Source organism: Pleurodeles waltl, chromosome 10 (assembly GCF_031143425.1).
Source record: "Pleurodeles waltl isolate 20211129_DDA chromosome 10, aPleWal1.hap1.20221129, whole genome shotgun sequence".
Lineage (NCBI taxonomy): Eukaryota > Metazoa > Chordata > Amphibia > Caudata > Salamandridae > Pleurodeles > Pleurodeles waltl.
In genome coordinates this window covers 63,930-88,563 of record NC_090449.1, presented here as the reverse complement: position 1 = coordinate 88,563, position 24,634 = coordinate 63,930, and the positions used below count along the sequence as shown (strand labels likewise).

Genomic DNA, 24,634 nt, shown 5'->3' with positions numbered 1-24,634 from the left:
GGCAGAGGTATTCGTCTCAACCCGGAGACACATTCTACCCAGCCAGCGCACAAGCAGGTCGCGCCCGTCTTAACCGGGGCAGTTTCCGAAGCAATTACAACTCTGGTTCCAACCCTCAAGGTAGGCTTGATTTCTCCCTCACTAGTGACACTAAGGGGCAGAACCAGATTTTTTCTACACAGTTGGTCAGCACTGACTTCAGATCAATGGGTACTAGAGACAGCAGCAGGTTTCCATCCAGTGCTTTTGGGAAGTCCTCACCAGATGCCCTTACCCCAACCAATTCATTCTTCCCAGCTAGATCTAGCTTTCATGCAGCAAGAAATTCAGCAACTGCTGGTCAAAGGCACAATTTCCTCATGTCCTCAAGACCCCTCAGGGTTCTGCTGCAATATTTTAACAGTAGACAAGAAAGGAGGGGGGGGTCAACGTCTTGTAATCAACCTGAGGGGGTTCACCACTTGGGTACTATATCGCCACTTCAAGAGGGAAGGTATCCATCTTCTCAGGGACATTCTCAGAGAAGGAGACTTGATGGTACGACTGGACCTGAGGGATGGCTATCTCACAATTCCGATTCCAACCCCCACAGGAAATATCTACAATTCAGGTGGCAAGTTCAATAGCTCTACTTCAAAGTCCTCCCATTCGGCCTTTTCTCTGAAGCTTGGTGCTTCACAAAAGTTATGCGACCAGTGGGGGAGAATCTCCATGCCAGGGGAATCGGAATGATCGTCTACTTAGACAACATTTTACTTCTAGCCAAGGACGCTCCTTTTCTCTTGCATCAACCATTCAGTTGCTACAGGATCTGGGATTTCTAATCAATGCAATGAAATCCGCTCTTATGCCAGCTCGACAAGTGGAATTTCAGGGATTCGAGATCGACTCTTTTTCTTCCCTTCTGCCCCCTACAGCCCAGAAATTACACTCAATCCAGAAGGAGATCAGGTCCTCTCTTTACAAAGACAAAATATTCCTCAGAGTTCTGGCCAGGATAGTAGGTTTACTAGCGTCTTCCATACAGGCCCTTTTCCAGCGCCTCTACATTACAGAGCGCTACAACAACGGAAGATTCATCACCTCCAGAGGGGCAACGCCTGTACGGAGCTTGTAGCCCTCACCCAAGAGACATGCAGTGAGCTCCAATGGTGGTCAGATCACGTCAGCATGGCACGGCAGTGGCATTTTCGGCTCTCGACCAGACATCATTCTGGAATCAGATGCCAGCAAATGGGGTTGGGGAGCAATGTTTAAAAGAGTACGAAGATCATACTGGAGAGTCCCGCCAGTCTCCTGTGGGTCAATTACCGTTTGCACTTCAGAGACCTTTCCATCCAGTATCTGCGGCTACTCTAGCTCGTTGGGTGGGATGGATTCTCACTGAGGCAGGAATACACACTTCCGTTTTTAGAGCCCACTCTGTACGGGGGGCTAGGGCATCAAAATATTTTTCCATGGCTCTCGGTTACAGGACAGGCTGGTCATGCCACTCTACATTTAAAACATTGTATTACAAACCGATTTTGGATGAAGCCTCAGTTCTCCTTTAACAGCTTTAAACAAGCATAATCCAAAGCCTCCGGTCCCGACATAGAATAAAAACATTTCTAGCGTACACGACAAGAATTTAATTCTATTAAGGACACAGAGGCGAGGATTATCTCACCCTTTAGTGTCAAGACTTCCCACCCAGATTGGTTTCTGTTTTATGCTTATCAGAATTCAAATGTGCACCAACGTCTTAAAGAATGCTTATCTTCATTTATGACTAATCGTATACAGTGTATTACTTGAACATTAAACAGCTGGATATTTCATGGTTATTTCTCTTTATTAAATAAACAAGAAGAAGAGGGACCGGGAGATTTAATCAGGTCCAGTGTACAACCTCCCAAATCAGTAAAACATAAAAAAAAAAAAGGTACACTGTTCCTAAGAAAAAGTGTGTGGACACAGGTTCAACTCCGATACTCATAATATTTAGGAATGCAGGCCCTCACAAATCCTTTGGATGTCATGCTTCATCATAGGGCCCGCCCCACGCCAGACTGGCACTGCAATGTCTGACAGGCCCCCAGAAGGGGGCACTCAGCCGGAGATCTTCAGTGACAGCGTGTGCCAAAAACCAAGGTTAGGAAAGAATTCAAGCCCACCCTTGTACAAAGTGAAAAAGCAGAAGAAAAACAGAAGAAAATTGGCTCAAGGACCTCGAAGCTGTGAATTTTATTGAAACAGAGGGCCTTGGTCAAGCGAGCCCGGGACAAGAGTACGCCGGGTAGGTTTCCGGCTACTGGACTGCACGACTAATAGTCACGTGAGTCTAATGGTACTTTTGATCCTAAGGAACTCGTTCCCGAGGTGGGGAGTGTTCGCCTATTTAGGCATTTTACAGTGTACTGTTTAAGTAAGTAATTTTGATTCTTCAGATGATTCATCTAAGGCAGTGGTTCCCAACCTTTTGATTCCTGAGGACCCCCACTGAATCACTACTGGATGCCGGGGATCCCCAAGCAATTTGTACAATTTAAATATCAAACATTAAAACAGTAATTCACAAAAAAATACACAAAAAAGTACACACAAAACAAATACCCAAATTACTAAAGATACAATTATTTGATGTTTAAAAAATATGCAAAAAACGATAGAATTTTAATGGTAATATTGGCGCCGCATCTTGGCCACTAACCGTTCAATGTTTGGTTTTATTTAGGAAAGCTGACTCTTCACGTCAGAGTCTACATTTCCCAAGCAAAATCAGTTTTTATTTTTTAGGTACATAAGATCTGAGAAAGCTTTTTCACATAAATATGTGGTGAGGAAAGGAAATAAAATCATAAGGGCCTTATATCTCCACAGCCTCTCTGTCACATGTAATTCATTTGTTTTATAGCACCTCGCATACCAGTGTAGGGTGTCGGAGCACTTTACAGGGGACTAAAAGGTGTAGGATTCATATGTGATCAACACTGGAAGGCATTTTCTAAGAGTACTTGGCCTGGAGAAGCACAAACTCTAGATTCAGAATATAACACATTGGTTAGCATTGCTTTTAATAATAAGAATGTATTTCTACACAAGCAAACCATTTTTAGCAGCATAAGGTTAATGAAAAACTGGGAAAAAAACAAACTTTCTAATTTGTGCCATGCAGTTTGGATGCAACTCTGATGACAGTTCATAAGATTACCTTTGTAACTTATAAACTGCACAGTAACACAAGAATCTCTGTGACAAAAGTAGTAACCCACTGTGCTATGCACATAAAATACTTTTCTTTGCATGATACACGTTCTTTACAGCAGGCATACTAACCACCTGTGCTACCTTAGATGAGTCAAAACTACCACTAGAAAAAACTATTTCTCTCCAGCAGGAACATTAATCACCAGAGTTAACTTGACGTTTTTATTTTTGCTGGAAAGTTGACTGCTTTACAGGGAACTTTGCAATGCTTTTAAAACTGCTGCACAAATGAAGTCTTTAATATAAAAGCACGCACATATTTCTGTCCAGAAGCCCAGGCCTGCGGACCCCCTGGGAATGTGTCACGGACCCCTGGGGGTCCGCGGACCACAGGTAGGGAACCATTGATCTAAGGTATTTGGCATAGCAGAAAGAGTGTCATATCTATTGGTCCTGGCGAAGCCCCGCACGATCGATAGGGGCATCAAGGGTGCAAAACATGTTGACCATATATATGATTATGTACTGAAGTCATAGGGAAGAAGGTCCATATTATTCCTGTTTTTAGCGAGTGGAGGACCTTTATTTCACGTCCACTCCTGATGTGTTTTTAACCTTGACCAAGGCCCTCTATTTCAGTAAAATTTACAGCTTCGAGGTCCTTGAGCCAATTTTATTCGGTTTTTCTTCTGCTTTTTCACTTTCTACAAGGATGGGCTTGAATTCTTTCCTAACCTTGGTTTTTAACACACGCTGTCACTGAAGCGCTCCGGCAGAGTGCCCCCTTCTGGGGGCCCGTCAGACATTGCAGCGCCAGTCTGGCGTGGGGCGGGCCCTATGCATGACATCCAAAGGATGTGTGAGGGCTTGCATTCCTAAATATTATGAGTACCGGAGTGGAACCTGTGTCCACACACTTTTTCTTAGGAACAGTGTACTTTTTTTGATAGTTCTCTTTATTCCTAGTTTCAGATCAGAAGACTATGTGATGTTCCCGAGCTGATTCTCGTGTTGTCTTTCGTCCCGTTGGTCTGATTTTTCCTTGAATCCTACTGCCTCCACGTGGACCCAGCTATTGGATTTCTTATTAAGACTTTATTAATACTACTAGGACTTTAATGCTCAATGCAAAAAGGAACTGTTATGGATCTTTGCAGTTATCTATGTCAGTATGTACTATGATTCGTATTGATGCTATGACATAATAATTATGGGTGTTGTAGTTTTCAAAAAAGTTTATTTTATTGGCTGCTGTGTTTGTAAAGTAATAAACAGCAAAGAAAGAGAAGCATAATCCTCGCCTCTGTGTCCTTAATAGAATTGAACATTTTTGTTGCATAGGCTAGAAATATTTTTATTCACATCATGAAAATTCCCACCATAAAACCCTTTTCAGTGAATTTTCTATAGTAGAAATGAACAGCTTGGAGTGTTGAGAGCTCCTCTGAGGACATTGGACAGCTCTTGGCTTCTAATGGCTGGTAAGAGCCCGTAGCTCCAGCTTTCCACTCTGTCTTCATAGTTCTCCAGCGGCTATAAGCCTATCATAATTGATCAACATAAAGAATAAACTGACAATGGGACTAAGACGTGGTCCCAGTCAGGCCTAGATCCAGACATATCATTTCAACAAAGCTGGAAATACCGACGCAGAACACTGCTTACAAGATCCAGGTTCAAGACCGGCACATTATTAGGTGGTTAAGGACCTGCCTCGGTTGTATATAGAACCACAGGTGGAATTTCCACAACGTGCACCTTTAGACGGGACTCCACACCTCGCGTACATTGTGCGATAAACCAACACTTGAGACTTTGGGGCATATTTTCAACCCCGCAGTACCACCTTGTACCACTCAAGCATCATTTTTCTAGACGCTAAGGCGGCATTAAGAATGCCTCTCTCATGCGCCGTATTTACAAAGTGGTGCAAAGCTTGCATTGTGCCACTTTGTAAACCCTTGCGCCACATTGTGCTTGCGCCAGACATGATGTATGCAAGGGGGCGTTCTGAAGCAGGGAGGCTGCAAAACAATGGTGCCGTGAAATTTACAACATTTCACTGCGCCATTTTTTTCTGTCATTTACGCACCCATTTTGATCAATGGGCCTCCCTGTGATTTGCTGCACTAGCGTAAATTTTTGACGCTAGTGCAGCAAAGCGCCACAATAGCGTCCAGAATGTTGCCACTATTGTCCTAACGACCGCCATGGTGCGCCGTATTGTAAATACGGCGCTACCATAGTGTTGTTTGGTGGGCCAGGGACTACGCAAGAAAAGTGGCACATTGGCACTGATTCACCACGTTCTTGTAAGCCTGCCCCATTGTTCTGGAGAAGGGAGACCTTTCGTCAAGTGCCCAGGAGAGCGTCTTTGTCAGAGTTACTCCCAGGTACGTAAATCTTTTACTGTCTCCAGACCTCTCCCAGGACAACACCAGGACCAGGAGATGTACGAGCTCAGTCTTCTGTCAACAGAAAGGTTCTGAGCTCTAGCGAATGAGGCTACAATCTCCAGTTGCTTCTGTAAACCTGCCGGGGAGGAGAGGGTAATACAGAGTCGTCGACATCCAACAAAGTGATATTCATTGATTCCTAACTTTGGAGGATGAGTGATTTCTTTTATGAAAGCTGGAATATTGGAGCAATGTGAAGAAGACAAGAGCTGGGCCAGCTTGCGGCTTCCTCTTCCGCCATTACCAGCCCTCGTACTCATTTCCAGAGCCCGGCAGGACTTTTAGCCAATTTTCAGAATGAAGGTTCATCAGCGGGAACAGCAGCCCAATGGGATACCCAGGGGTATATGGCGGCACTGGCCTCTCAAACATATCTATGAGGCCACGCAGCGCCACCTTGTGTGCCTTTGAATGGCCTTATATACAGACAGTCATGCAGAGCAAGCCGCTGTGGTCCCTTACGCTGCACCATGAGGGCGCTCAATGGGTCTTGCGTGGGAACACCCACACAACATCTGGGGGTTTTTACGCATTCCCAGATTTAGAAGAGCTTGTAAACCTGGGGCAACCCCAAAACCTTACGCCGCCTCAGGACAGGTGCAGCAAGGAGAAACGATTTCAATTCTCCTCGCTTGTCCTCTTTCCATGTCTGCTGTATTACGCACATAGAGAGAGAAACACGCCTCTCGGGAATGGGTTTGTGCAGGAAGGTGCCACTTCCTGCAGAAACACAATCCTGTCGACAACGCAGACACCGCTGCACCATGGCGCAAGGGTGGCTATGTTTGCACTGGGCAGCTAGGTCTGCGACAGCGCAGGGGGAAGGACAGAGATGCACGGTATTTTGTAAAGACGGTGCTTTCCTGACGTTTTACATTGGCGTAGGGCATCGCAGCAAGAAGACTTGCAGAGCTGCCCTATGCAGTTCCTTGTAAATATGCCCCTAATGTGCCCGTGTCCAGAGTCAGAAGCCTTGCTGAAGTCTACATATGTCACATATTTCTTACTCAAATAGTCAAACATTATCTATTGTGGACTAAGCCTTATGCTGTAAATCTTGAAGTGTGAGTAGGAACACATGGGTTCAGAGAACTAGATGACAAGATACTTACCGTGCCATGGGGGACGGGACAGGGGTCATATGGTGACCTCTTTAAGTGTCCTTCCACACAAGTCCCAGTGGAGGCTTTTTAGTGGAGTCTTTCGGCTGCTGTTTGACAGGACTGTGAACCTTTGGGAAATGGGTTCAGGGTGCAGAGCTCCTGAAAACCCTCCAGTGACACCAAGATAAGCCAGAGATCTCAGGGTAACCATGAATTCCGATCAATCCTTCATACCACGTGTGAATAACATCACAAGGAGAGCTTTCTACACAATTAAAACACGGTTTCATCCTCCCGTCTTCACACTCGTAATCTCCAAGCTTGGCTATGCCAACAGCCCATACCCTCGCGGACACAGATTCACCATAAACAAAATACAGGTCATCCCCCATGCTGCCACAAGACTCCTCCTCTGCCTTCACCCAAGAGAACGCCTGACTTCAGTCCTGCAATCACCTCAAAGGGCTGACGACACCTCCCCCAGCACTCACCTGCCGCCCCCCCAGCACTCACCTGCCGCCCCCCCAGCCCTCAGCATTCACCTGCCGCCCCCCCAGCCCTCACCTGCCGCCCCCCCTGCCCCCAGCACTCACCTGACGCCCCCCCAGCCCTCAGCATTCCCCTGCCCCCCCAGCACTCACCTGCCACCCCCCTCCCTCAGCTGCCGCCCCCCCCACCCCAGCACTCACCGCCGCACCCCAGCACTCACCTCCCCCCCAGCACTCACCTGCCGCCCCCCCAGCACTCACCTGCCGCCCCCCCACCACCAGCACTCACCTCCCCCCAGCACTCACCTGCCGCCCCCCACACCCCCAGCACTCACCTGCCGCCCCCCCCACCCCCAGCACTCACCTCCCCCCAGCACTCACCTGCCACCCCCCGCCCACCCCCAGCACTCACCTCCCCCAGCACTCACCTGCCGCCCCCCCAGCACTCAGCATTCACCTGCCGCCCCCCCAGCCCTCACCTGCCGCCCCCCCTGCCCCCAGCACTCACCTGACGCCCCCCCAGCCCTCAGCATTCCCCTGCCCCCCCAGCACTCACCTGCCACCCCCCTCCCTCAGCTGCCGCCCCCCCCACCCCAGCACTCACCGCCGCACCCCAGCACTCACCTCCCCCCCAGCACTCACCTGCCGCCCCCCCACCACCAGCACTCACCTCCCCCCAGCACTCACCTGCCGCCCCCCACACCCCCAGCACTCACCTGCCGCCCCCCCCACCCCCAGCACTCACCTCCCCCCAGCACTCACCTGCCACCCCCCGCCCACCCCCAGCACTCACCTCCCCCCCAGCACTCACCTGCCACCCCCCGCCCACCCCCAGCACTCACCTCCCCCCAGCACTCACCTGCCACCCCCCGCCCACCCCCAGCACTCACCTCCCCCCAGCACTCACTTGCCGCCCCCCCGCACTCACCTGCCGCCCCCCCAGCACTCACCGGCCGCCCCCCGAGCACTCACCGGCCGCCCCCCGAGCACTCACCGGCCGCCCCCCCAGCACTCACCTGCCGCCCCCCCCCAGCACCCCTCCCTCACCTGCCCCCCCCAGCACTCACCTCCCCCCAGCACTCACCTGCCACCCCCCGCCCACCCCCAGCACTCACCTCCCCCCCAGCACTCACCTGCCACCCCCCGCCCACCCCCAGCACTCACCTCCCCCCAGCACTCACCTGCCGCCCCTCCCTCACCTGCCGCCCCCCCCAGCACTCACCTGCCGCCCCCCCCAGCCCCCAGCACTCACCTGCCGCCCCCCCTCCCTCACCTGCCGCCCCCCCCAGCCCCCCTCCCTCACCTGCCGCCCCCCCGGCACTCACCTGCCGCCCCCCCCAGCACTCACCTGCCGCCCCCCCCCAGCACCCCTCCCTCACCTGCCCCCCCCAGCACTCACCTGCCGCCCCCCGGCCGTCTCCCAGCTCCTCCATCCAGCTCAGGTGTTTTCTGTGCAGGGTCACACGGTGGCTCCTGCTCCTCAGGCGCAGCAGGGAGTGGAAGGTCTCCGGCTCCATCCGGGGGCCCCGATCCCCCTCGGGGGCGGACTCCATGGGTCCCGCCCGGGTCTAGGTTACTCCTGGGCTCTGGGGTCCCGGCGGATCCTTCTCTGGGGGCCCCTGGTCTCCCGGCTCCGGGTAGGTCGGGTCGGTTTCTGGGCGGATCCCACTGATCACTTGTTCTCGGTCTCTGGGGCCAGCCCTGGTTCTAGACCCCCGCGGGTCGGTCCCTGGGAGCAGCTCTCCGGTGAGTCTCTGGTTCCTGATCTCCCGTGTGATCCTCGGCACCAGCCCCTGGCTTCGGACGGCCCAGAGCGGGTCCCGGCTGCACCTGTGCCCGGAAGTGCCAGGTGCCTCCTCCGGAGCCTCCTCCCAGCCCCTCCGGCCTGGACCCCTCCCTGGGGCGGGGCGGAGGTACCTGTGCGGCCGGGGCTGCTCCTTCCCCCCTCCGCCGGGGTGTGACCCAGAGACTGGGAGGTGGCTGACTCTGCCCCGGGGCTGCTGGCCTCTGAGGAGAGGGTGTAACATGTGACTGACTTTGCCCCGGGGCTGCTGGCCTCGGAGGAGAGGGTCTAACATGTGACTGACTCTGCCCCGGGGCTGCTGGCCTCGGAGGAGAGGGTCTAACATGTGACTCACTCTGTCCCGGCCCTGCTGGCCTCTGAGGAGAGGGTGTAACATGTGAATGACTCTGTCCCAGGCCTGCTGGCCTCTGAGGAGAGGGTGTAACATGTGACTGACTCTGTCCCAGCCCTGCTGGCCTCTGAGGAGAGGATCTAACATGTGACTGACTCTGCCCCGGGGCTGCTGGCCTCTGAGGAGAGGGTGTAACATGTGACTGACTCTGTCCCAGCCCTGCTGGCCTCTGAGGAGAGGATCTAACATGTGACTGACTCTGCCCCGGGGCTGCTGGCCTCTGAGGAGAGGGTGTAACATGTGACTGACTCTGCCCCGGGCCTGCTGGCCTCGGAGGAGAGGGTGTAACATGTGACTGACTCTGTCCCAGCCCTGCTGGCCTCTGAGGAGAGGGTGTAACATGTGACTGACTCTGCCCCGGGGCTGCTGGCCTCGGAGGAGAGGGTCTAACATGTGACTGACTCTGCCCCGGGGCTGCTGGCCTCTGAGGAGAGGGTGTAACATGTGAATGACTCTGTCCCAGGCCTGCTGGCCTCTGAGGAGAGGGTCTAACATGTGAATGACTCTGTCCCAGGCCTGCTGGCCTCTCAGGGGAGGGTCTAACATGTGGCTGACTCTGCCCCGGGGCTGCTGGCCTCTGAGGAGAGGGTGTAACATGTGACTGACTCTGCCCCGGGGCTGCTGGCCTCTGAGGAGAGGGTGTAACATGTGACTGACTCTGCCCCGGGCCTGCTGGCCTCTGAGGAGAGGGTCTAACATGTGGCTGACTCTGCCCCGGGCCTGCTGGCCTCTGAGGAGAGGGTCTAACATGTGGCTGACTCTGCCCCGGGCCTGCTGGCCTCTGAGGAGAGGGTGTAACATGTGGCTGACTCTGCCCCGGGGCTGCTGGCCTCGGAGGAGAGGGTCTAACATGTGACTGACTCTGCCCCAGGGCTGCTGGCCTCGGAGGAGAGGGTCTAACATGTGACTCACTCTGTCCCGGCCCTGCTGGCCTCTGAGGAGAGGGTGTAACATGTGAATGACTCTGTCCCAGGCCTGCTGGCCTCTGAGGAGAGGGTCTAACATGTGAATGACTCTGTCCCAGGCCTGCTGGCCTCTCAGGGGAGGGTCTAACATGTGGCTGACTCTGCCCCGGGGCTGCTGGCCTCTGAGGAGAGGGTGTAACATGTGACTGACTCTGCCCCGGGGCTGCTGGCCTCTGAGGAGAGGGTGTAACATGTGACTGACTCTGCCCCGGGCCTGCTGGCCTCTGAGGAGAGGGTCTAACATGTGGCTGACTCTGCCCCGGGCCTGCTGGCCTCTGAGGAGAGGGTGTAACATGTGGCTGACTCTGCCCCGGGGCTGCTGGCCTCTGAGGAGAGGGTGTAACATGTGACTGACTCTGCCCCGGGGCTGCTGGCCTCTGAGGAGAGGGTGTAACATGTGGCTGACTCTGCCCCGGGGCTGCTGGCCTCGGAGGAGAGGGTGTAACATGTGGCTGACTCTGCCCCGGGGCTGCTGGCCTCGGAGGAGAGGGTCTAACATGTGACTGACTCTGCCCCGGGCCTGCTGGCCTCTGAGGAGAGGGTGTAACATGTGACTGACTCTGCCCCGGGGCTGCTGGCCTCGGAGGAGAGGGTGTAACTTGTGACTGACTCTGCCCCGGGGCTGCTGGCCTCGGAGGAGAGGGTGTAACATGTGGCTGACTCTGCCCCGGGGCTGCTGGCCTCGGAGGAGAGGGTCTAACATGTGACTGACTCTGCCCCGGGGCTGCTGGCCTCGGAGGAGAGGGTCTAACATGTGACTGACTCTGCCCCGGGGCTGCTGGCCTCGGAGGAGAGGGTGTAACATGTGACTGACTCTGCCCCGGGCCTGCAGGCCTCTGAGGAGAGGGTGTAACATGTGGCTGACTCTGCCCCGGGCCTGCTGGCCTCTGAGGAGAGGGTCTAACATGTGAATGACTCTGCCCAAATCCTGCTGGCCTCTGATGAGAGGGTCTAACATGTGACTGACTCTGCCCCGGGCCTGCTGGCCTCGGAGGAGAGGGTCTAACATGTGACTGACTCTGCCCCGGGCCTGCTGGCCTCTGAGGAGAGGGTGTAACATGTGACTGACTCTGCCCCGGGGCTGCTGGCCTCTGAGGAGAGGGTGTAACATGTGGCTGACTCTGCCCCGGGGCTGCTGGCCTCGGAGGAGAGGGTCTAACATGTGACTGACTCTGCCCCGGGCCTGCTGGCCTCTGAGGAGAGGGTGTAACATGTGAATGACTCTGTCCCAGGCCTGCTGGCCTCTCAGGGGAGGGTCTAACATGTGACTGACTCAGTCCCAGACCTGCTGGCCTCTGAGGAGAGGGTGTAACATGTGACTGACTCTGCCCCGGGCCTGCTGGCCTCTGAGGAGAGGGTGTAACATGTGACTGACTCTGCCCCGGGGCTGCTGGCCTCTGAGGAGAGAGTCTAACATGTGACTGACTCTGCCCCGGGCCTGCTGGCCTCTGAGGAGAGGGTGTAACATGTGACTGACTCTGTCCCAGCCCTGCTGGCCTCTGAGGAGAGAGTCTAACATGTGACTGACTCTGCCCCGGGCCTGCTGGCCTCTGAGGAGAGGGTGTAACATGTGACTGACTCTGTCCCAGGCCTGCTGGCCTCTGAGGAGAGGGTCTAACATGTGACTGACTCTGCCCCGGGCCTGCTGGCCTCTGAGGAGAGGGTCTAACATGTGACTGACTCTGTCCCAGCCCTGCTGGCCTCTGAGGAGAGGGTCTAACATGTGACTGACTCTGCCCCGGGCCTGCTGGCCTCTGAGGAGAGGGTGTAACATGTGACTGACTCTGCCCCGGACCTGCTGGCCTCTGAGGAGAGGTTGTAACATGTGAATGACTCTGTCCCAGGCCTGCTGGCCTCTGAGGAGAGGGTCTAACATGTGACTGACTCTGCCCCGGGGCTGCTGGCCTCGGAGGAGAGGGTCTAACATGTGACTGACTCTGTCCCGGCCCTGCTGGCGTCTGAGGAGAGGGTCTAACATGTGACTGACTCTGCCCCGGACCTGCTGGCCTCTGAGGAGAGGGTGTAACATGTGACTGACTCTGCCCCGGACCTGCTGGCCTCGGAGGAGAGGGTGTAACATGTGAATGACTCTGTCCCAGGCCTGCTGACGTCTGAGGAGAGGGTCTTACATGTGACTGACTCTGTCCCGGGCCTGCTGGCCTCTGAGGAGAGGGTCTAACATGTGACTGACTCTGCCCCAGGCCTGCTGGCCTCGGAGGAGAGGGTGTAACATGTGACTGACTCTGTCCCAGGCCTGCTGGCGTCTGAGGAGAGGGTCTTACATGTGACTGACTTTGCCCAAGTTCTGCTGGCCTCTGAGGAGAGGGTCTAACATGTGACTGACTCTGCCCTGGGCCTGCTGGCCTCTAGGGGGAGGGTCTAACATGTGACTGACTCTGTCCAAGTTCTGCTGGCCTCTGAGGAGAGGGTCTAACATGTGACTGACTCTGCCCCGGGGCTGCTGGCCTCGGAGGAGAGGGTCTAACATGTGACTGACTCTGTCCCGGCCCTGCTGGCGTCTGAGGAGAGGGTCTAACATGTGACTGACTCTGCCCCGGACCTGCTGGCCTCTGAGGAGAGGGTGTAACATGTGACTGACTCTGCCCCGGACCTGCTGGCCTCTGAGGAGAGGGTGTAACATGTGAATGACTCCGTCCCAGGCCTGCTGACGTCTGAGGAGAGGGTCTTACATGTGACTGACTCTGCCCCGGGCCTGCTGGCCTCTGAGGAGAGGGTCTAACATGTGACTGACTCTGCCCCAGGCCTGCTGGCCTCGGAGGAGAGGGTGTAACATGTGACTGACTCTGTCCCAGGCCAGCTGGCGTCTGAGGAGAGGGTCTTACATGTGACTGACTCTGCCCAAGTTCTGCTGGCCTCTGAGGAGAGGGTCTAACATGTGACTGACTCTGCCCTGGGCCTGCTGGCCTCTAGGGGGAGGGTCTAACATGTGACTGACTCTGCCCAAGTTCTGCTGGCCTCTGAGGGGAGGGTCTAACATGTGACTCACTCTGTCCCGGGCCTGCTGGCCTCTGAGGAGAGGGTCTAACATGTGACTGACTCTGTCCCAGCCCTGCTGGCCTCTGAGGAGAGGGTCTAACATGTGACTGACTCTGCCCCGGGCCTGCTGGCCTCTGAGGAGAGGGTGTAACATGTGAATGACTCTGTCCCAGGCCTGCTGGCCTCTCAGGGGAGGGTCTAACATGTGACTGACTCAGTCCCAGACCTGCTGGCCTCTGAGGAGAGGGTGTAACATGTGACTGACTATTCCCCAGACCTGCTGGCCTCTCAGGGGAGGGTCTAACATGTGACTGACTCTTCCCCAGACCTGCTGGCCTCGGAGGAGAGGGTGTAACATGTGAATGACTCTGCCCTGGGCCTGCTGGCCTCTGAGGAGAGAGTCTAACATGTGACTGACTCTGCCCTGGGCCTGCTGGCCTCCGAGGAGAGGGTCTAACATGTGACTGACTCTGCCCCAGGCCTGCTGGCCTCGGAGGAGAGGGTGTAACATGTGAATGACTCTGTCCCAGGCCTGCTGGCCTCTGAGGAGAGGGTGTAACATGTGGCTGACTCTGTCCCAGCCCTGCTGGCCTCTGAGGAGAGGGTCTAACATGTGACTGACTCTGCCCCGGGCCTGCTGGCCTCTGAGGAGAGGGTGTAACATGTGACTGACTCTGCCCCGGACCTGCTGGCCTCTGAGGAGAGGGTGTAACATGTGACTGACTCTGCCCCGGACCTGCTGGCCTCTGAGGAGAGGGTGTAACATGTGACTGACTCTGCCCCGGACCTGCTGGCCTCTGAGGAGAGGGTGTAACATGTGAATGACTCTGTCCCAGGCCTGCTGGCGTCTGAGGAGAGGGTCTTACATGTGACTGACTCTGCCCCGGGCCTGCAGGCCTCTGAGGAGAGGGTGTAACATGTGGCTGACTCTGCCCCGGGCCTGCTGGCCTCTGAGGAGAGGGTCTAACATGTGAATGACTCTGCCCAAGTCCTGCTGGCCTCTGATGAGAGGGTCTAACATGTGACTGACTCTGCCCCGGGCCTGCTGGCCTCGGAGGAGAGGGTCTAACATGTGACTGACTCTGCCCCGGGCCTGCTGGCCTCGGAGGAGAGGGTCTAACATGTGACTGACTCTGCCCCGGGCCTGCTGGCCTCTGAGGAGAGGGTCTAACATGTGACTGACTCTGCCCCAGGCCTGCTGGCCTCTGAGGAGAGGGTCTCACATGTGACTGACTCTGCCCCGGGCCTGCTGGCCTCTGAGGAGAGGGTGTAACATGTGAATGACTCTGTCCCAGGCCTGCTGGCCTCTCAGGGGAGGGTCTAACATGTGACTGACTCAGTCCCAGACCTGCTGGCCTCTGAGGAGAGGGTGTAACATGTGACTGACTATTCCCCAGACCTGCTGGCCTCTCAGGGGAGGGTCTAACATGTGACTGACTCTTCCCCAGACCTGCTGGCCTCGGAGGAGAGGGTGTAACATGTGAATGACTCTGCCCCGGGCCTGCTGGCCTCTGAGGAGAGAGCCTAACATGTGACTGACTCTGCCCTGGGCCTGCTGGCCTCCAAGGAGAGGGTCTAACATGTGACTGACTCTGCCCCAGGCCTGCTGGCCTCGGAGGAGAGGGTGTAACATGTGAATGACTCTGTCCCGGGCCTGCTGGCCTCTGAGGAGAGAGTCTAACATGTGACTGACTCTGCCCCAGGCCTGCTGGCCTCTAGGAGGAGGGTCTAACATGTGACTGACTCTGTCCCAGGCCTGCTGGCCTCTCAGGAGAGGGTGTAACATGTGACTGACTCTGTCCCAGGCCTGCTGGCGTCTGAGGAGAGGGTCTTACATGTGACTGACTCTGCCCAAGTCCTGCTGGCCTCTGAGGAGAGGGTCTAACATGTGACTGACTCTGCCCCAGGCCTGCTGGCCTCTGAGGAGAGGGTCTCACATGTGACTGACTCTGCCCCGGGCCTGCTGGCCTCTGAGGAGAGGGTGTAACATGTGAATGACTTTGTTCCAGGCCTGCTGGCCTCTCAGGGGAGGGTGTAACATATGACTGACTCTGTCCCAGACCTGCTGGCCTCTGAGGAGAGGGTGTAACATGTGACTGACTATTCCCCAGACCTGCTGGCTTCTCAGGGGAGGGTCTAACATGTGACTGACTCTTCCCCAGACCTGCTGGCCTCGGAGGAGAGGGTGTAACATGTGAATGACTCTGCTCCGGGCCTGCAGGCCTCTGAGGAGAGAGTCTAACATGTGACTGACTCTGCCCTGGGCCTGCTGGCCTTCGAGGAGAGGGTCTAACATGTGACTGACTCTGCCCCAGGCCTGCTGGCCTCGGAGGAGAGGCTGTAACATGTGAATGACTCTGTCCCAGGCCTGCTGGCCTCTGAGGAGAGAGTCTAACATGTGACTGACTATTCCCCAGACCTGCTGGCCTCTGAGGAGAGGGTCTAACATGCGACTGACTATTCCCCAGACCTGCTGGCTTCTCAGGGGAGGGTCCAACATGTGACTGACTCTTCCCCAGACCTGCTGGCCTCAGAGGAGAGGGTGTAACATGTGAATGACTCTGCCCCAGGCCTGCTGGCCTCTGATGAGAGAGTCTAACATGTGACTGACTCTGCCCTGGGCCTGCTGGCCTCCGAGGAGAGGGTCTAACATGTGACTGACTCTGCCCCAGGCCTGCTGGCCTCGGAGGAGAGGGTCTAACATGTGACTGACTCTGCCCCGGGCCTGCTGGCCTCTGAGGAGAGGATGTAACATGTGACTCACTCTGTCCCGGGCCTGCTGGCCTCGGAGGAGAGGGTCTAACATGTGACTGACTCTGTCCCGGCCCTGCTGGCCTCTGAGGAGAGGGTCTAACATGTGACTGACTCTGTCCCAGCCCTGCTGGCCTCTGAGGAGAGGGTCTAACATGTGGCTGACTCTGCCCCGGCCCTGCTGGCCTCGGAGGAGAGGGTCTAACATGTGGCTGACTCTGCCCCGGGCCTGCTGGCCTCGGAGGAGAGGGTCTAACATGTGACTGACTCTGCCCCGGGCCTGCTGGCCTCGGAGGAGAGGGTCTAACATGTGACTGACTCTGCCCCGGGCCTGCTGGCCTCTGAGGAGAGGGTGTAACATGTGACTGACTCTGCCCCGGGCCTGCAGGCCTCTGAGGAGAGGGTGTAACATGTGGCTGACTCTGCCCCGGGCCTGCTGGCCTCTGAGGAGAGGGTCTAACATGTGAATGAGACTGCCCAAATCCTGCTGGCCTCTGATGAGAGGGTCTAACATGTGACTGACTCTGCCCCGGGCCTGCTGGCCTCGGAGGAGAGGGTCTAACATGTGACTGACTCTGCCCCGGGCCTGCTGGCCTCGGAGGAGAGGGTCTAACATGTGACTGACTCTGCCCCGGGCCTGCTGGCCTCTGAGGAGAGGGTCTAACATGTGACTGACTCTGCCCCGGGCCTGCTGGCCTCTGAGGAGAGGGTCTCACATGTGACTGACTCTGCCCCGGGCCTGCTGGCCTCTGAGGAGAGGGTGTAACATGTGAATGACTCTGTCCCAGGCCTGCTGGCCTCTCAGGGGAGGGTCTAACATGTGACTGACTCTGCCCCAGACCTGCTGGCCTCTCAGGGGAGGGTTTGACATTGACTGACTCTGCCCCAGGCCTGCTGGCCTCTAGGAGGAGGGTTTGACCCTGACTGACTCTGCCCCGGGCCGGCTGGTCTCCGAGGGGAGGGTTTGACACGGACTGACCCTGCGCCCCCGCCAGCCTCTCCCCAAAGCTAGGGGTGAGATGAGAAGGTTCCAGGGGGGACCCAGGCAGGAGTCCTTAGGGGCTCCTTGGCCACACAGGGTGGGGGTCCCCGCCCCCCCCCCCGGGCAGCCTCTCACCCCCCTTATAAAGGTCCTGTTCTCCGCCTGGACATTGGGTTTATTAGGCGTAAAGGTGCTTTACATAGGCGCAGTTCTATTAACACCGGCGTAATGCCGCGTAATTTCAGTAACTTCCCATTGTGCCCATCAGCGAGCTCCCCAAAAGTAGGCTGGGACCCCGCATCACGTGTTTACACTGTGAGTGGCAGAGAGTTCAGCGGGAGGGGCCTGGCCAGCATGGGAGGGGCTACTGGGTGCGACCCTTGTGTTGTGTGTTGTTTTTTAAGCACCAAACGTGGACGTATCTTACACAATTTGAAACGAAATCCGTTTTGTGTAATACACGTAATTTTTCTGAAAACTTGCGACACTACACAAAAGCAAGATACACGAATTACACACACTTCCTGTTCTACCCTCCTGTGGTTTCCTGGGGTGGCCAAACGGCGCTCGCCAGTTCCCCCGCCCTGTGCATTTTATGGTCCAGTGTTGTGGCTTCGTGTCGCCGATGGTTTGGTGTTGCCCTGTGGGTCGGACTTCACTGTCTGGGACTAGGGTTTACTGTGTTTGATGCTCCGGTGTCGCCCTGTACGGTGGTTTTGTTGTCCTGGGGTTTGCTCTCCCCTGTGAAGTGGTTTTGTTGCCCTGGGGTTTGGTCTCCCCCTGTACGGTGGGTTTGTTGTCCTGAGGTTTGGTCTCCCCTGTGAAGTGGTTTTGTTGTCCTGGGGTTTGGTCTCCCCTGTGAAGTGGTTTTGATGTCCTGGGGTTTGGTCTCCCCTGTGAAGTGGTTTTGTTGCCCTGGGGTTTGGTCTCCCCTGTGAAGTGGTTTTGTAGCCCTGGGGTTTGCTCCCCCTGTGAAGTGTTTTTTTTGTCCTGGGGTTTGGTCTCCCCCTGTGAAGTGGTTTTGTAGCCCTGGGGTTTGGTCTCCCCCTGTGAAGTGGTTTTGTTGTCCTGGGGTTTGGTCTCCCCCTGTGAAGTGGTTTTGTTGTCCTGGGGTTTGGTCCCCCCTGTGAAGTAGTTTTGTTGTCCTGGGGTTTGCTCTCCCCTGTGAAGTGGTTTTGTTGTCCTGGGGTTTGGTCTCTACCTGTGAAGTGGTTTTGTTGTCCTGGGGTTTGCTCTCCCCTGTGAAGTGCTTTTTTTGTCCTGGGGTTTGGTCTCCCCCTGTGAAGTGGTTTTGTTGTCCTGGGGTTTGGTCTCTACCTGTGAAGTAGTTTTGTTGTCCTGGGGTTTGCTCTCCCCTGTGAAGTGGTTTTGTTGTCCTGGGGTTTGGTCTCCCCTGTGAAGTGGTTTTGTTGCCCTGGGGTTTGGTCTCCCCTGTGAAGTGGTTTTGTTGCCCTGGGGTTTGGTCTCCCCTGTGAAGTGGTTTTGTAGCCCTGGGGTTTGCTCCCCCTGTGAAGTGGTTTTGTAGCCCTGGGGTTTGGTCTCCCCCTGTGAAGTGGTTTTGTTGTCCTGGGGTTTGGTCTCCCTCTGTGAAGTGTCTTTGTTGTCCTGGGGTTTGGTCTCCCCCTGTGAAGTGGTTTTGTTGTCCTGGGGTTTGGTCCCCCCTGTGAAGTGGTTTTGTTGTCCTGGGGTTTGCTCTCCCCTGTGAAGTGGTTTTGTTGTCCTGGGGTTTGGTCTCTACCTGTGAAGTGGTTTTGTTGTCCTGGGGTTTGCTCTCCCCTGTGAAGTGTTTTTTTTGTCCTGGGGTTTGGTCTCCCCCTGTGAAGTGGTTTTGTTGTCCTGGGGTTTGGTCTCTACCTGTGAAGTGGTTTTGTTGTCCTGGGGTTTGGTCTCCCCTGTGAAGTGGTTTTGTAGCCCTGGGGTTTGGTCTGCCCTGTGAAGTGGTTTTGTTGCCCTGGGGTTTGGTCTCCCCTGTGAAGTGGTTTTGTAGCCCTGGGGTTTGCTCCCCCTGTGAAGTGTTTTTTTTGTCCTGGGGTTTGGTCTCCACCTGTGAAGTGGTTTTGTAGCCCTGGGGTTTGGTCTCCCCCTGTGAAGTGGTTTTGTTGTCCTGGGGTTTGGTCTCCCCCTGTGAAGTGGTTTTGTTGTCCTGATGTTTGGTCCCCCCTGTGAAGTGGTTTTGTTGTCCTGGGGTTTGCTCTCCCCTGTGAAGTGGTTTTGTTGTCCTGGGGTTTGGTCTCTACCTGTGAAGTGGTTTTGTTGTCCTGGGGTTTGCTCTCCCCTGTGAAGTGGTTTTTTTGTCCTGGGGTTTGGTCTCCCCCTGTGAAGTGGTTTTGTTGTCCTGGGGTTTGGTCTCTACCTGTGAAGTGGTTTTGTTGTCCTGGGGTTTGGTCTCCCCTGTGAAGTGGTTTTGTTGTCCTGGGGTTTGGTCTCCCCTGTGAAGTGGTTTTGTAGCCCTGGGGTTTGGTCTCCCCTGTGAAGTGGTTTTGATGTCCTGGGGTTTGGTCTCCCCTGTGAAGTGGTTTTGTTGTCCTGGGGTTTGGTCTCCCCCTGTGAAGTGGTTTTGTTGTCCTGGGGTTTGCTCTCCCCTGTGAAGTGTTTTTTTTTTGTCCTGGGGTTTGGTCTCCCTCCTGTGAAGTGGTTTTGTTGCCCTGGGGTTTGGTCTCCCCTGTGAAGTGGTTTTGTTGTCCTGGGGTTTGCTCTCCCCTGTGAAGTGTTTTTTTTTTGTCCTGGAGTTTGGTCTCCCCTGTGAAGTGGTTTTGTTGTCCTGGGGTTTGGTCTCCCCCTGTGAAGTGGTTTTGTTGTCCTGGGGTTTGGTCTCCCCCTGTGAAGTGGTTTTGTTGTCCTGAGGTTTGGTCTCCCCTGTGTAGTGGTTTTGTTGTCCTGGGGTTTGGTCTCCCCCTGTGAAGTGTTTTTTTTGTCCTGGGGTTTGGTCTCCCCTGTGAAGTGGTTTTGTTGTCCTGGGGTTTGCTCTCCCCTGTGAAGTGGTTTAGTTGTCCTGGGGTTTGGTCTCCCCCTGTGAAGTGGTTTTGTTGTCAGGGGGTTTGGTCTCCCCCTGTGAAGTGGTTTTGTTGCCCTGAGGTTTGGTCTCCCCTGTGAAGTGGTTTTGTTGTCCTGGGGTTTGGTCTCCCCTGTGAAGTGGTTTTGTTGTCCTGGGGTTTGGTCTCCCCTGTGAAGTGGTTTTGTTGCCCTGAGGTTTGGTCTCCACCTGTGAAGTGGTTTTGTTGTCCTGGGGTTTGCTCTCCCCTGTGAAGTGGTTTTGTTGTCCTGGGGTTTTGTCTCCCCTGTGTAGTGGTTTTGTTGTCCTGGGGTTTGGTCTCCCCCTGTGAAGTGGTTTTGTTGTCCTGGGGTTTGGTCTCCCCTGTGAAGTGGTTTTGTTGTCCTGGGGTTTGGTCTTCCCCTGTGAAGTGGTTTTGTAGCCCTGGGGTTTGCTCTCCTCTGTGAAGTGGTTTTGTTGCCCTGGGGTTTGCTCTCCCCCTGTGAAGTGGTTTTGTTGTCCCGGGGTTTGGTCTCCCCTGTACGGTGGTTTTGTTGTCCTGGGGTTTGGTCTCCCCTGTAAAGTGGTTTTGTTGTCCTGAGGTTTGGTCTCCCGTGTGAAGTGGTTTTGTTGTCCTGGGGTTTGCTCTCCCCCTGTGAAGTGGTTTTGTTGTCCTGGGGTTTGGTCTCCCCCTGTGAAGTGGTTTTGTTGTCCTGGGGTTTGGTCTCTACCTGTGAAGTGGTTTTGTTGTCCTGGGGTTTGGTCTCCCCTGTGAAGTGGTTTTGTTGTCCTGGGGTTTGGTCTCCCCTGTGAAGTGGGTTTGTAGCCCTGGGGTTTGGTCTCCCCTGTGAAGTGGTTTTGATGTCCTGGGGTTTGGTCTCCCCTATGAAGTGGTTTTGTTGTCCTGCGGTTTGGTCTCCCCCTGTGAAGTGGTTTTGTTGTCCTGGGGTTTGCTCTCCCCTGTGAAGTGTTTTTTTTTGCCCTGGGGTTTGGTCTCCCCCCTGTGAAGTGGTTTTGTTGCCCTGGGGTTTGGTCTCCCCTGTGAAGTGGTTTTGTTGTCCTGGGGTTTGCTCTCCCCTGTGAAGTGTTTTTTTTTTGTCCTGGGGTTTGGTCTCCCCTGTGAAGTGGTTTTGTTGTCCTGGGGTTTGGTCTCCCCCTGTGAAGTGGTTTTGTTGTCCTGGGGTTTGGTCTCCCCCTGTGAAGTGATTTTGTTGTCCTGAAGTTTGGTCTCCCCTGTGTAGTGGTTTTGTTGTCCTGGGGTTTGGTCTCCCCCTGTGAAGTGTTTCTTTTGTCCTGGGGTTTGGTCTCCCCTGTGAAGTGGTTTTGTTGTCCTGGGGTTTGGTCTCCCCTGTGAAGTGGTTTAGTTGTCCTGGGGTTTGGTCTCCCCCTGTGAAGTGGTTTTGTTGTCCTGGGGTTTGGTCTCCCCCTGTGAAGTGGTTTTGTTGCCCTGAGGTTTGGTCTCCCCTGTGAAGTGGTTTTGTTGTCCTGGGGTTTGGTCTCCCCTGTGAAGTGGTTTTGTTGTCCTGGGGTTTGGTCTCCCCTGTGAAGTGGTTTTGTTGCCCTGAGGTTTGGTCTCCACCTGTGAAGTGGTTTTGTTGTCCTGGGGTTTGCTCTCCCCTGTGAAGTGGTTTTGTTGTCCTGGGGTTTGGTCTCCCCTGTGTAGTGGTTTTGTTGTCCTGGGGTTTGGTCTCCCCCTGTGAAGTGGTTTTGTTGTCCTGGGGTTTGGTCTCCCCTGTGAAGTGGTTTTGTTGTCCCGGGGTTTGGTCTTCCCCTGTGAAGTGGTTTTGTAGCCCTGGGGTTTGCTCTCCTCTGTGAAGTGGTTTTGTTGCCCTGGGGTTTGGTCTCCCCTGTGAAGTGGTTTTGTTGTCCTGGGGTTTGCTCTCCCCTGTGAAGTGGTTTTGTTGTCCTGGGGTTTGGTCTCCCCTGTGAAGTGGTTTTGTTGTCCTGGGGTTTGCTCTCCCCTGTGAAGTGGTTTTGTTGTCCTGCGGTTTGGTCTCCCCTGTGTAGTGGTTTTGTTGTCCTGGGGTTTGGTCTCCCCCTGTGAAGTGGTTTTGTTGTCCTGGGGTTTGGTCTCCCCTGTGAAGTGGTTTTGTTGTCCCGGGGTTTGGTCTTCCCCTGTGAAGTGGTTTTGTAGCCCTGGGGTTTGCTCTCCTCTGTGAAGTGGTTTTGTTGCCCTGGGGTTTGCTCTCCCCCTGTGAAGTGGTTTTGTTGTCCCGGGGTTTGGTCTCCCCTGTACGGTGGTTTTGTTGTCCTGGGGTTTGGTCTCCCCTGTGAAGTGGTTTTGTTGTCCTGGGGTTTGCTCTCCCCTGTGAAGTGGTTTTGTTGTCCTGGGGTTTGGTCTCCCCTGTGAAGTGGTTTTGTTGTCCTGGGGTTTGCTCTCCCCTGTGAAGTGGTTTTGTTGTCCTGGGGTTTGGTCTCCCCCTGTGAAGTGGTTTTGTTGTCCTGGGGTTTGCTCTCCCCTGTGAAGTGGTTTTGTTGTCCTGAGGTTTGGTCTCCCCTGTGAAGTGGTTTTGTTGTCCTGGGGTTTGGTCTCCCCCTGTGAAGTGGTTTTGTTGTCCTGAGGTTTGGTCTCCCCTGTGTAGTGGTTTTGTTGTCCTGGGGTTTGGTCTCCCCCTGTAAAGTGGTTTTGTTGTCCTAGGGTTTGGTCTCCCCTGTAAAGTGGTTTTGTTGTCCTGGGGTTTGGTCTCCCCTGTAAAGTGGTTTTGTTGTCCTGGGGTTTGCTCTCCCCCTGTGAAGTGGTTTTGTTGTCCCGGGGTTTGGTCTCCCCTGTGACGTGGTTTTGTTGTCCTGGGTTTGGTCTCCCCCTGTGAAGTGGTTTTGTTGTCCTGGGGTTTGGTCTCCCCTGTAAAGTGGTTTTGTTGTCCTGGGGTTTGCTCTCCCCTGTGAAGTGGTTTTGTTGTCCTGAGGTTTGGTCTCCCCCTGTAAAGTGGTTTTGTTGTCCTGGGGTTTGGTCTCCCCTGTAAGGTGGTTTTGTTGTCCTGGGGTTTGGTCTCCCCTGTAAAGTGGTTTTGTTGTCCTGGGGTTTGGTCTCCCCTGTAGGGTGGTTTTGTTGTCCTGAGGTTTGGTCTCCCCCCTGTACGGTGGTTTTGTTGCCCTGGGGTTTGGTCTCCCCCTGTGTAGTGGTTTTGTTGTCCTGGGGTTTGGTCTCCCCCTGTGAAGTGGTTTTGTTGTCCTGGGGTTTGCTCTCCCCTGTGAAGTGGTTTTGTTGTCCTGGGGTTTGGTCTCCCCTTGTGAAGTGGTTTTGTTGCCCTGGGGTTTGGTCTCCCCTGTGAAGTGGTTTTGTAGCCCTGGGGTTTGCTCTCCCCCTGTGCGGTGGTTTTGTTGCCCTGGGGTTTGCTCTCCCTTGTGAAGTGGTTTTGTTGTCCTGAGGTTTGGTCTCCCATGTAAAGTGGTTTTGTTGTCCTGGGGTTTGGTCTCACCTGTGAAGTGGTTTTGTTGTCCTGGGGTTTGCTCTCCCCCTGTAAGGTGGTTTTGTTGCCCTGGGGTTTGCTCTCCCCTGTGAAGTGGTTTTGTTGTCCTGGGGTTTGGTCTCCCCTGTAAGGTGGTTTTGTTGCCCTGAGGTTTGGTCTCCCCCCTGTGAAGTGGTTTTGTTGTCCTGGGGTTTGGTCTCCCCTGTGAAGTGGTTTTGTTGTCCTGGGGTTTGGTCTCCCCTGTGAAGTGGTTTTGTTGTCCTGGGGTTTGGTCTCCCCTGTAAGGTGGTTTTGTTGTCCTGGGGTTTGGTCTCCCCTGTAAGGTGGTTTTGTTGTCCTGGGGTTTGGTCTCCCCCTGTAAGGTGGCTTGGAGTCACCCTGTAGGGTTTAGTGACACCCTGTGAGGTGGTTTTGTTGCCCTTTGTGGTGTCTTGCAGTCACCCTGCATGGCGCCGGGTCACCCTGTAGGGGGTTGGTCTCCCCTGTGAAGTGGTTTTGTTGTCTTGGGGTTTGGTCTCCCCTGTGAAGTGGTTTTGTAGCTCTGGGGTTTGGTCTCCCCTGTAAAGTGGTTTTATTGTCCTGGGGTTTGGTCTCCCCTGTGAAGAGGTTTTGTTGTCCTGGGGTTTGGTCTCCCCCTGCGAAGTGGTTTTGTTGTCCTGGGGTTTGGTCTCCCCTGTGAAGTGTTTTTGTTGTCCTGGGGTTGGTCTCCCCCTGTGAAGTGGTTTTTTTGTCCTGGGGTTTGGTCTCCCCCTGTGAAGTGGTTTTGTTGTCCTGTGGTTTGGTCTCCTCCTGTGAAGTGTTTTTTTTGTCCTGGGGTTTGGTCTAACCTGTGAAGTGTTATTGTTGTTCTGGGGTTGGTCTCCCCCTGTGAAGTGTTTTTGTTGTCCCGGGGTTTGGTCTCCCCTGTGACGTGGTTTTGTTGTCCTGGGGTTTGGTCTCCCCCTGTGAAGTGGTTTTGTTGTCCTGGGGTTTGGTCTCCCCTGTAAAGTGGTTTTGTTGTCCTGGGGTTTGCTCTCCCCTGTGAAGTGGTTTTGTTGTCCTGGGGTTTGGTCTCCCCCTGTGAAGTGGTTTTGTTGTCCTGGGGTTTGCTCTCCCCTGTGAAGTGGTTTTGTTGTCCTGAGGTTTGG

The 24,634-nt window shown here is 55.0% G+C and overlaps 1 protein-coding gene across 2 annotated transcripts in view; it reads right to left on the bottom strand.

Moving 5' to 3' along the window:
- LOC138260858 (ceramide kinase-like) overlaps nt 1-9,143 on the bottom strand; it is a 179,193-nt gene extending 170,050 nt beyond the window's left edge. The window contains exon 1 of one of the 2 annotated variants that reach the window (XM_069209280.1): nt 8,636-9,143. In XM_069209280.1, the coding sequence (XP_069065381.1) occupies nt 8,636-8,789 (154 nt within the window). In that variant the 5' untranslated portion in view covers nt 8,790-9,143. The remainder of the gene's footprint in view (nt 1-8,635) is intronic. The other variant, XM_069209279.1, reaches the window with a different exon arrangement.
- Nucleotides 9,144-24,634: the final 15,491 nt, after the last annotated feature.